Source organism: Gymnoscopelus braueri, assembly GCF_963280865.1.
Source record: "Gymnoscopelus braueri genome assembly, contig: SCAFFOLD_460, whole genome shotgun sequence".
In the NCBI taxonomy this organism is placed as follows: domain Eukaryota; kingdom Metazoa; phylum Chordata; class Actinopteri; order Myctophiformes; family Myctophidae; genus Gymnoscopelus; species Gymnoscopelus braueri.
Window position 1 is genome coordinate 22501 of NW_027660500.1, and position 12611 is coordinate 35111.

A 12611-nucleotide genomic window follows, 5' to 3' on the forward strand; every position below is an offset into this window, starting at 1 on the left:
AAAATATGACAGGCCGCGCTCCATTGTTGTTAAGCTCCTGAGGTTTAAGGACAGGGAAACAGTGCTAGGAAGGGCAAACAAACTCAAAGGTAAAAATATATTTATTAATGAAGATTATACAGAAGCTGTCAGACTTAGGAGGAAAGAGCTACTACCAAAGATGATGGAGGCAAGAAAGAATGGTCTTTTTGCTGTTCTGCGACGTGACAAGCTAATTATTCGCCCTGGTCGCCAGCAGGGGAGAGATAGTGGGTCTGATTAGAGGAGGTCATGTTTAGGTTTTTAACTGTGTGCTGTTTTTCTTTTCTTATATTTTTAATTTTCAGTTTTTCTAAATGTCTATAAAATTACCAAAAAAAGGGTTAAGGTTTGCACATTTAAACATATGTAGTCTAAGAAATAAGGTCACTGAGCTGTGTCCTATTTTGAATGAAAATAATATTCATGTAATGGCTATCACAGAAACACACTTAGATGAAAACATACAGGATTCTGAGTTGGCTATTCAAGGATACGACATTATTCGATTGGATAGAGATGAATATGGAGGAGGGACAGCGTTTTACATTCAGGATCATATCCCTGTAAAAATTAGAAAAGACTTAGGTATAAATGGTGTAGAAGCTCTATGGCTACAAGTGCACTTACCACATATGAAGCCTATTTTAACATGCTGTTGCTATAGGCCACCTAGTTCTGGTATTGACTATTTGAATAATATTTGCACGATGTTGCAAAATGTGACCGATTCTAATTATAAAATATTATTTGCAGGAGATATGAATGTGGATTGGTTTTCTAGTAATTGTTCTTTGAAAAGAAAGTTGAGTGATGCAGCCACTGTATACAATTTGTCTCAGATTGTGAACCTGCCTACTAGAATTCATTTTAATAGAGACGGTTCACGCTCGTCCTCATGTATAGATAATTTTTTTACAAATGCCCCAGAAAAATGCTCTAAAGCAATTTCTGTACATGTGGGTTTTAGCGATCATAACATAATTGCAACAACTTGGAAAGCGAAGGTGCCCAAAAGTGGGCCTAAGATCATTAATAAAAGAATGTATAAGGCATTTTCTGAGGATAATTTTGTTAAAGATTTGAAAAATATGAATTGGGATTTAGTTCTTGACTGTAAGGATACAGACGCTGCATTAATGATATTTACAACCTTATTTTCGAATATTTGTGATAAACACGCCCCAATTAAAAAGCGTACTGTTAGGAGGATCAAAGCCCCCTGGATTGATGATGAGTTAAAACAATTTATGAAAGAGAGAGATTTACTTAAGCAGTCTGCTATTGCATCTGGCTGCCCTGATACCTGGCAAAAGTATAGAGCCCTTCGGAACAAAATTACTAAAATGAATAGACATAAGAAGAAACACCACTATCAATTTAAATTTGAGGAATGTAAATATGACAGTAAAAAATTGTGGACAATATTCAATGAAGCGGTGGGTAGGGATAAAATGGGCAAAGTGCCTTCATTTATAGAGGTGGAGGGTAAGTTTATCACTAGACCAGTTGATATAGCAAATTACTTGAATAACTTTTTCACTAATAAAGTAAGCACAATTCGAGATCAGATGCTACCAGTTAGTGGCAGACTTTCTGATTCAATTATAAAAAATAAGATAATGAAGGACAAGGTCTGTAATTTTGAATTCAATAGAATAGGAATAGAAGAGGTAGAAAAGCTTTTATTTTCAATTAAAAGTGATAAGCCATGCGGAGTTGATCATTTAGATGGTGGGTTGCTGAAGTTGGCAGTCACGTGTATTGTGGCACCGATATGCCATATTTTTAATTTATGTATTGAAAATTGTGTTTATCCACAGCTATGGAAAATTGCAAAGGTTACTCCACTGCCAAAAAGCAGTAGGGAACCATTCACTGGTCCAAATAGTAGGCCAGTGAGTATTCTACCGGTGCTAAGTAAATTGATGGAGAAAGTTATATACAAACAAATGCAATGTTACTTTGAAGAACACAGCATTAACTCTGAGCGTCAGCATGCATATAAGGTTGGATATTCCACAAGCACAGCACTCACAGCGCTTACTGACAACTGGCTTAAAAATATTGACATGAAGTCAATGGTGGGTGCTGTGCTTTTGGACTTTAGCGCAGCATTTAATATAATAGATCATGAGTTGCTGCTCAGAAAGTTATCAGCATATCATTTTAAAGAAAGTGCTATTGAATTAATGAATAGTTATTTGGTTAACAGGCAACAATGTGTAGTGTTTAATGGTACATTATCAGAGATGGTGACCCCTCAATGTGGTGTCCCCCAGGGAAGTTGTCTAGGCCCATTGCTTTATTCAATTTTTGTTAATGATTTACCACATGTACTAAACAGTGCATGTATGGAAATCTATGCAGATGACACTACAATGTATGTATCAAGTGGAAATTCTGTTTCTGTTAATATGTTGTTGCAAGAGGAGTTAATGCTGGTTTCTAACTGGGTTAGTGAAAATAGGCTAAAGCTGAATGTTTTAAAAACAAAGAGTATTATGCTGGGTTCTAGATATATGCTGAGATCTAATCCTGAACTAAGTCTTGTTTTACAAGGTGCTGTTATTGAACAGGTTAAAGAGGCCAAATTGTTGGGCGTGATTATTGATGAAACACTGTCTTGGACGATGCAAATTAACAAAATGGTGAATACAATGAGTAGTAACATTTCAATGATAAGAAGAGGAGTACATCTGTTGACTGGTTCAACAGTTAAACTTGTGTTACAATCACTAGTTTTGTCCAGTCTTGATTATTGCCCAACGGTTTGGTCCAGTGCTTCAAAAAAGGATTTGGACAAACTTCAGCTCACTCAGAACAGAGCAGCACGTCTCGCTCTGCGCTGCTCTGGGAGGAGTAGTGTTGAGTGGATGCATGCTGCACTGTCTTGGATGAGAGTGGATCAAAGGTTGGCTTGTAGTCTAGTGACATTTTTATTTAACATCTATCATACTGGTAAACCTGCACATTTGTTGTCACAGATACAACCCACCAATACTAGACATGGCTATGACACAAGACAGGCTATGGGTGGTCAATTTACTTTGGCTTTAATACCTAGAACTAATGCACTTAAAAAAACAGTAATGTATAGAGCAGGAACATATTGGAATGGGCTACCACCACATATAATAAGGATAGACAATAAATCAAGCTTCAAAAAGAAATTGAAGGAAGCCGTGATTAGTCAAACAGTTAGATTTAGTTAGTTGTTTAATGTTTGAATTATGATTAATTGTATATACTATTTTATTTAATTTTTTTTGAAATTATTTTTGTTTTGTTTAATTTCTTGATTTGCAAACTAAAAGGTGCTATACTATGTAATCATTTATAGAATTTGTGAAGATCAAAATCTTCAATAATTTTTTTGTTGTTTGTTTTTAACTATGCAATGGGAGAATTACATTGTATTATGTTTTAATTGTATTGTAAAGTGTGAATGTTTGGACCCCAGGAAGAATAGTCTTCACTGTGGTGAGGACTAATGGGGATCCGTAATAAACTAAACTAAACTAAACGTACAAACTCTCCTTATTGTGTACAGTCTATGGTCATGACGGCTGCACCCCACGACTGACACAGCCCTGGGTCGGCAACCAGGCCCGGAGTTCCCATATTGTAAATATTGTTTCCATACAGATCAGTCCAACATGGTGGAGAAAAAACAACTAGTGAACAGTTACAACCAATTACTGGACAGCAACAACAACCTGACCAAAGAACGAGACCAGTTACAGGACAGTAACAACAACCTGACTAAAGAGAGAGATAAACTGAAGAGGAGGCTCTGTGGTCAGTGAGACATCACTGTTTTTATCCATTGTTATATCATGATGTTCATCATTTGTCATTAATCTCTAGCTATCTTCATCGTTTTATTGTTAGAATCACCTGGATGGCAGAAATTTGACAGAGGTTGTTACTACATCTCTAATGGGAAGGAAACCTGGGAGAAGAGCAGACAGTGGTGTAGAGACAGACAATCAGACCTGATTGTCATAAAAAGCAAAGAAAAACAGGTATAACTGTGTGTGTGTGTGCGCGCGCGCGCGCGTGCGTGCGTGCGTGCGTGCGTGCGTGCATGCGTGCGTGTGTGTTGTAGGCGAATCTAATAACAAATCTATTGCACAGTTTGTATATCAGTAACCAATAGCTTTTCTGTCCAGGACTTTGTTGCCAGTTTCAACAAGAGAGTGTGGCTGGGTTTGACTGACAGAGAGAGAGAAGGATCATTCAAGTGGTTGGATGGAACATCACTGACCACACCAACGTAAGATCTTCATTTTACCTTCATCTCTATAAAAAACAACAAAGTCTTGTGCACACCTGATCAGCTCAGAGACAGCGTGCGTAGGCAGGGATCAGACGTATAGAATAAAATAAAATGACCCGCACACCGTCTATACACGTGCACACTAGGGACAACTTTATTTAAGCTTAAATAAAGTTGTCGCAATTGTGCAAGTGTAGACAGGTTTAATTTACCTTCATCTTTATAAACTATGCAATTGTGTGTGCGTGCGAGCGAGCGAGGCCGCAAGCGTGCCTTTGCGTGTGTATCTGTCCTTTGAGTGAACTGTTTGACAGATCAACTTCAAACTCTGTGTGTGTATCACAGAGTACCCAAGGAGTGCAGTGTCCTGGGTGAAGTCAAATCAACAGTTCTATCATCTCTAAATCAAATGTATGATGTCATAGTACTGACGTCATATGGCCTCCAAGTACTATGATAATGGGTACTGCAATAAGTAACTTTGACAACGATACAATAACTGAAGAGGCATGAGTTCTGATGGGCATCACACTGGTCTATAAATGAATCTCTGCCTGTGTGTATACCTGTCCCCAGCATATCTGTCTGTTTGACTATGTCCCTTTTATGCCCATATGATCCCTGATGTAATCAATATGACATGATCAAAGTACTACTGGCATCATAGACTGGCCTCCAAATACAAATGATACTGCAATAACTACCCTGACAATGGGTACAATAGGTACAAAAGGTACTGCTAGTGAGGGTTAAAAGAAAGGACTGTATGTGGACTGGTCTATACTGGCTGGCTGGTCCACCATACAACTTATCAGAATGAACTATGAATTAGGCCCATTGTTCAATTACACCTTAAACTATTAACAGTGTAAACATAAACAATACTTCAATGCACTTACAGCATAATGAAATTAGCCTCCATTCTTTGTTACATACAATGAAATCAAGCACTTGAATATCACTACTGTCAGACTGCCGTCCATCAACGCCATTTACCGATGTGCTCAAGCACAGCGTTGCTAAACTGGACATCAAAGGCACATTCAACACACAAAATGAACGGCATTTAAAATAGTAAACACAGGACTTACATTTTGCATGAACGCACACAAACATCAATGAATTCGAGCACAACTTCTTGATATGATGTTATCTGTGACACACTTCTGACTGACATGAACCGTCTGAGCAACTTGTTTGATTGTAACGATATTTCAACCGTTTATGTTTTTCTGAGAGTGTTGCGCAAACTCACACAATGCCTCGCAATGCAAGGTGGTGTGTGCTTGTAGATCAACTATTTTCACTGTTTATTTTTTATTTTTTATAATATTTTTGGACAAGGTTTCCGACCGACAGCAACAATATGAGTTTAATATCTTATACTGTAGTTGACAATTATTGATGTAACATCAATTTACAAGAACAATTTGTTGTTTGTACTAGTAATAGTAAATTCAGGTTCTCAGGAAAATGATCGCTTATCAATTAATTGATAGCCTCGATCTCCAGACTTTTATTGTTTAGTTTTGCTAAAAAATAAAAGTCTGGAGGAACGCGTCGGTGTACCCGGTATAGGAAGTGTTTCATTTCCCTAACCAACCAGAGTGCAGTGGGCGTCGCTCGTAATGTTGTGTTCACGGGCGGGGGTTGACGGACAGATCGGTGAACCAATGGGATCAGGCGCAGTCTCTCTGCGCCTCTATACACCCGCCCCTCTATACACGAAATCAGGAGCGTTGGCGCAGCCTAATTAATTGATGATCGATCAATAAGGTGAACCAACTATCGATTCATGATTTAATCAAAAATGTGCATCCTAAAACCTCTTACACTCACTAAGATATTATGTTGTCTACTTCACTGTCAGTTAATTTGCATCTAATATCTAGAATATAATTTGAGGTAATGAAAGAAATATAAAAATTTAGAGTGAAAAAAACATCCTTGTAAAGATATTGTAATGAATTAAATGTTCCTACTTTTCCAGGTACTGGATACCTGGTTGCCCCTGATAACGAACAGCCCATCACTCATGAAGAAGAAGACTGTGTTGAGTATTATGATGGGTCTCAACGTGGTTTTCCTCAGAGAGGATGGAATGACCTACCGTGTTCTACCAGTTTTCAACTACTGGATCTGTGAAAGAGTTCTGTGCTGAAATCATCATTTTCACAATGTATCAGTTACAGTAGCTGGTGTGTTGGTTACAGCTACGTGATGGCTGTGTTTGCATGTGGTGATCATCAGAGGTGATCATCATTTGGAATTCTTAGTTTTACAAATAGTGTTTCTTGAGGTTAGGTCGTTGTTTTTACTGAAGTTAAGGTTAGTGAGGGTGGGTGTAGAAAAGAGTCATCTAGTCAGCAACCTTCCCCCCTATTCCCATGGATTGGATCCACCCCTCTCACCTGCTCTCACTCATCACCAATCACACCTGTCTTCACTCACAACTCATTAGTGGCCTGGTGGCTTTTTTCTTTGAAATAATGTGTAGTTTTTCAAATATTTAACTTTAAGCGCCCAATGCCACGTTATTGGCCATGGCCATTTAAAGGGTAGCAACATTAACAAACACATGAGGCCTATACCTGTAACAATGCTCTATACAACAGGGAACCAGATTTACTCATATGCTGTGTTGCTTTTGCCAGGACTCGATTCCATGACCTTGCGGTTGAGAATCAAGAGCTTTTCCAACTGAGCTACCCAGACACAAGAAAACAATATACATTCATATTGTATGAACGTGCTTTGTGGGTTTGTAGGTCTGCTGTGAGAGGGAAGCCGCAGCAGCAGCCAACGAGACTGTCAGGGCCTCTCTCTCTCTATCTCTCTCTCTCTGTCTCTCTATGTCTCTGTCTGTTTCTCTCTCTCTCTCTGTCTCTCTATGTCTCTATGTCTCTCTCTGTCTGTTTCTCCTCTCTCTCTCTCTGTCTCTCTCTCTCTCTGTCTGTCTGGGTGTCTGTCTGTCTGTCTGTCTGTCTGTCTGTCTGTCTCTCCCTACCTGTCCTCCTCTGTGTGTGTGTGTGGTCTCTCTCACTCACTCACTCACTCTCTCTCTCTCTCTCTCCTCTCTCACTCACTCACTCACTCACTCACTGACTGACTGACTGACTGACTGACTGACTGACTGACTCACTCACTCACTCACTCACTCACTCACTCACTCACTCACTCACTCACTCTCTCTCTCTCATCTGTCCCAGTATTAAGAGTGTATGAAAGCCATTTCAAATGTTTTATACTATTGGAATCTTACACACCTGCTCCCAAATTATTCATTTCATCATTCCAGTAGCAGCGCAGAAGTAGCCTATAGGTCAAAATCAATTAGGCCTGACACTCCGCAAGTTGAGCCGGCCTTTAAAGTTTTAAACCATAGCTAACATGACATGTCGTATGGATCTTCTCCTGAAAACGTAGGCCTAGGCATTCTTCATGTCCTCACCTCAAAGTAAACGGTGGATTATTTCTTCAAATAGCCCGGATCACAGAGGGCAGTGGGCAGTACGATTACATTTTTTTTGATACTTATTACTCTTACTTGAGTACATTTCCAAGACAAATATTTTACTTTTAATTAAAATTAATTGTAAACATTACATCAATTCATTTATATAACAATTAAGAAATGTACTTCTACTTCTACTTTTACTTGTACTTTAAGTATTTTTCAAGCATGTACTTTTGAATACTTAAGTATATTTAAAAGCGAAGATTTTTTAATCTTACTTGAGTAACATTTTGACTGAGCTACTTTTAATTGTAGTGGAGTAAATTTGACCAAGAGTATCTGTACTCTTACTCAAGTACTGGGGTCGAGTACTTTGTCCACCTCTGCAGGTGACCAGTCCAGAATTCAAAATTCACTTGAGTAAAAGTACAAAAGTATTGGCATCAAAATATACTTAAAAGTACAAAAGTAAAAGTTGCTCATTATGCAGAATGTCCCCATTTCACAAGTTGAAAATAAAGCAGCAGATCTACAAGCTCACAATGCTTCGCATCGCAAAGCATTGTGAGCTTGTAGATCTGAGGTTGTGTAGCCAAAGTTCTACACGGCCTCAGGACCCTGACGTGAGATCTGAGCGTGCCGTACGCTGAAGTCAAAGTCACAATAGATTGATAAAAAAACGAAGATTGCAGTTGATCTCGCCCATTATTTGGTCTTTGATAAATGAGGGCCAGTATGTATAAAACAATGTCTGGGAATGATGAGTATGTTAATAAACCCTCAAACTATTTGTGTTTGGACTCAACCATTGCTCTGTTGCATTGATGACATGGCAAAATGTGTTGCACTGCTGTGTACTGATGGCGTAAGAGCAAAGGCTGCCTTTAAAAAGAGAAGGATGTGGTTTCCACATCCTTGTGTGCAAACTTTGTGCAAACTTTTAGAAAAGCAGGTTCCCTAATGTACCCAACTACCCCCCACACTTATATGCAAAACATAAATGTAACTCAAACTAGTGAGAAGTGAGAAAAGTGAGAAGTGAAAAAAAGCAAAAACTAGAAAAAGTGCTTATCGGAGCAGAGGTCTCCACCAGGTCAGGTAGGTTATTGTGGGCCAGCAATGTTAGGAATTCACCAATCAGGATGGAATATGAAAAAATCGGACTATAGAGATATTGTGTACCGATTTGCGTGATGTTTGGACACACTTTGAAGGAGTAATATAAAAATAAATTGTTTAGCAAAAATCGGCCTCCTGGTGGCGCTACAACTGGGCAATGTTGAAATGGTGGCATTTGTTCCTCAACGTAGTGCGAATGTGCGTGCAAAGTTTCACCGCAATCGGACGCTGCGTTCATGATATGCGGCATCTTGTTCAAAACAGGGCCCACTCCTGCAAAATTTAGATGTCAATCTTAGCCAATCAGGATGGAATATGACAAATTAAACAGATCCGCCTTGATAACATGACCATAGAGATCATGTGTACCGATTTGTGTGAAATTTGGATAAAATCTGAAGGAGTAATATCCAAAAATGTGTTTTACATAAGTTGGCCTCCTGGTGGTGCTATAAAGTTTTACGCAGATCGGTGCAGTTATAGGTAAAAAACGCGAATAGTTATAGTGCCACCATAAGGCTGATTTAAATAATTTCAAGTTGCCATTTCTTCCTCGGCCTAGTGGGAATGTACGTGCAAAATTTCACGGATATTGCACGCAGTGTTCATGATTTGAGGGCATTTTGTTCAAAAACGGAGCACTCCTGCAAACTTTGGAAGACAATATTCCTAGCCAATCAGGATGGATTATGAAAAAATAATGGCTATTAGAGATACTGTCCACCGATTTGCGTGATGTTTGGTGTAAAAAAAATTGTTTTGGAAAAGCGGCCTGCTGGTGGCGCTATAAACTATAAAAAATTTGGGGGCAGAGGTTTTGCGCCAACAGTGCCGGAGATTAACTGTCCACGGACGGACGGACGGGACGGAACGGACGGACGGACGGACGGACGGATACAGACAGACAGGCAAAACATACTGTAGTCTCAACCATGCCCTTTCGGCCTGGCTGAGACAACAAAAAAGGGATAGTTCACCCCCAGAATAACTTTTTTTTCTATCGATTAGTCACCCCATGGAGACTTGAATTCATGGATATTTTTTTGTTTTTGTATTATTTCTAAGCCAATAATTTGATGACCAGCAGCGGTTCTGGTAGGAGACACAAAGGAGTCACCCTTTGTGTCTCCTACCGGAACTGCTGCCTACTGGTCTGCTGGTCATCAAATTATTGGCTTAGGAATGCCACAAAAACTAAAAAATATCCATCCAGTCTCCATGGGGTGACTAATCGATAAAAATAAATAAAAATAAAAGTGAACTATTCCTTCAATCTGCCCATGTGAACGCACCATTATAGTCTGACTGTAACAGATAATTGTTAATGACTGCAGATGTATGGCTGTATTATTCTCCTAAATAAATGAATACAAATAACAAGCAATGTTGGTCCAATATGTTTTCCTACTGTCTAAAGAGACTCCATCTTTAGAGTTTATTTATTTATAATAAACAACTATGGCCATGAATGTTGTTTTATCTCAAGAAATATATTAAGTATTAATCATGGATAGTTATAATGGCATAATGATTCTCTGGCAGCTAGAGTCTAGCTCAGGGCTACACAACTTAAGATGGCTCAGGGGCCCACTCAGCAAAATACTAAAAGTCCAAGGGCCGCAAGCAAAAAAATTCGGTCCTATTTGGGATTTTTCGATTTCGTAACACATTGTTATTGTTATAAGAAAAAGTACATTTTGACATTCATATTCTTTTCACTGTACCTGTTTATTTTGTGCGTATGTCCAGTGGCGTCAGTTCAGCAAAAGCTAAGGCATGGCAAGGTTAGGGTTGCCAACTCTCAGAGATTGAAATAAGGGACACTCATCCTGGGCAGGGGCACATTTTTTGGGGGGGTCAAACCTCCCAAACCCCCAAAAATGCTATAACACAATACAAACACAATAGTCTTACACCTGCATTAGGCTACTATTCATGATTTTTTTTTGGAGCCAAGGTATGGCAACCTGCCCTACCTTGCCATACCCAATTGACGCCCCTGTGTATGTTTGTTTTTGAAAAAAAAGGAAGCAACCCATATATTTGAAGGGAAATGTATATTTGTATCCTGTGCTTCACAATAATTAAAAAAAGGAAAATTTGACCATGACGGGCCGCAGAGACGCTGCGTTGGGGCCGCATGCGGGCCGTGGGCCGCGGGTTGAGTAGCACTGGTCTAGCTGATGTTCGTGTGAGAATAAAAACCACATGTTCAGACCTGCAGTATAAGATAGACCACATCCTGCATAAGATGACGCAGAGACAAAAGTCATTTCACTTTCACCCATAGTTGACACCACCACAAATGCAAACAAATGTCACTTTTCTTGAAGGACACATGACCAAATTAGGTACACATCTAACAATGAGTGTAGGCCACCCAGCCTGGTAGAGATATGCACTCTGCGAAGTGCCCCTTTCTAGAAGGCCTGAAAACAGGTTGGTTTTAGAATGCTCAGGTCAGCTGGGTTGGGGCTCCTAGTTGTGCCACAGACTAAACTCTCAGGGGTGACCCTGCCTTCACTGTCACATCTCCTACTACACAGTGGAACAGCATTACCCTCCCTGTATGATCGGCTGCCTTCACTGAATCCAACACTCTATTTTATTATCTTGATTCCACCTGATGTGGCTGATATTTACTATTGCTTGTTTTTCTTTGCTTATGGTTTATTTATGTTCTTACTGTGTTTATTGCTGATTGCTGATTGGGGTCTTACTGTATTTGTATAGATGGTTTCTGTATTATGTGATTTAGCTATACCTCCTTTCCTGTGTAGGACTTTTTTAAATGTGCTTTTATAAATCCATTTGCCTCGACAAGTTACTAATTAAGAAATAATACAATAATATAAATAACAAAATACAAAAACAAATGTGTTACACATATAGTTTATCACAATATGTGAGACTGAAAGTGGTCAAGAGGTTGGAGGGTGTGTGATGGTGTGTGTGTAGGATGGGGTTGAGGAGAGGGAGGGGCTGTGAATGCACTGCCTCTGCTGCTGTGACAGAGGAAACAACAGGAGGAAGGGGAGGGAGCAGGAGGACTCATAATTTCATAAAATAAAGACCCCCCATCTCTATCGTTCATTCTGACATGTGAAGAGGTGAACCATACCTACAAGATGAATTAAAGTCATAAAGGTAGAAATGGCTGTCGCTTTACATTCTGAAGACATTGAGATCCAAGAGGAAGATGATGATGACGAAGATGATGATATAAACTATGAAAATGTTGAGACCAAGACTACAGCTCCGCAGAAACATCCACGGAAGAGAAGATCTGGTAAGAGATGTTACTAAAACTGCAAATCACAAAAAAATATGAATTAAGCAAGAGGTTGAAATATTTTAACTGATCTCACTCCCTCTTTATTCTCACTCTCACTGTGTGTGTGTGTGTGTGTGTGTGTGTGTGTGTGTGTGTGTGTGTGTGTGTGCGTGTGTGCGTGAGTGCGTGTGTGCGTGCGTGTGTGCGTGTGTGCGTGTGTGTGTGTGTGTGTGTTTGTGTGTGTGTGTGTGTGTGTGTGTCTCCAGTCAGAAGACGGTACAGGATGCTTGGAATGGGTTTTGGATTGCTTTGTTGTGTTCAAGCTCTACTCAACATTGGTCTCAGACTCTCTCTCTGTAAGCCAAGTTTCATTACAATGTCTTTTATGTTTCATATCTATGATTATCCAATTCATTGTCTCCGCCAGGCCGAAGACTATTTTGCCCCCTGTCCGTCAGTCC

At 39.4% G+C, this 12611-nt stretch overlaps 1 protein-coding gene across 1 annotated transcript in view; it reads left to right on the top strand.

Moving 5' to 3' along the window:
* The window catches only part of LOC308081501 (uncharacterized protein), a 9453-nt gene extending 3042 nt beyond the window's left edge, over window positions 1–6411 (top strand). Inside the window, exons 3-6 of the mRNA XM_080457878.1 lie at window positions 3667–3819; window positions 3913–4046; window positions 4194–4297; window positions 6291–6411. Of these exons, the coding sequence (XP_080314004.1) occupies window positions 3667–3819; window positions 3913–4046; window positions 4194–4297; window positions 6291–6315 (416 nt within the window). The 3' untranslated portion in view covers window positions 6316–6411. The remainder of the gene's footprint in view (window positions 1–3666; window positions 3820–3912; window positions 4047–4193; window positions 4298–6290) is intronic.
* The last annotated feature ends 6200 nt before the right edge of the window (window positions 6412–12611 follow it).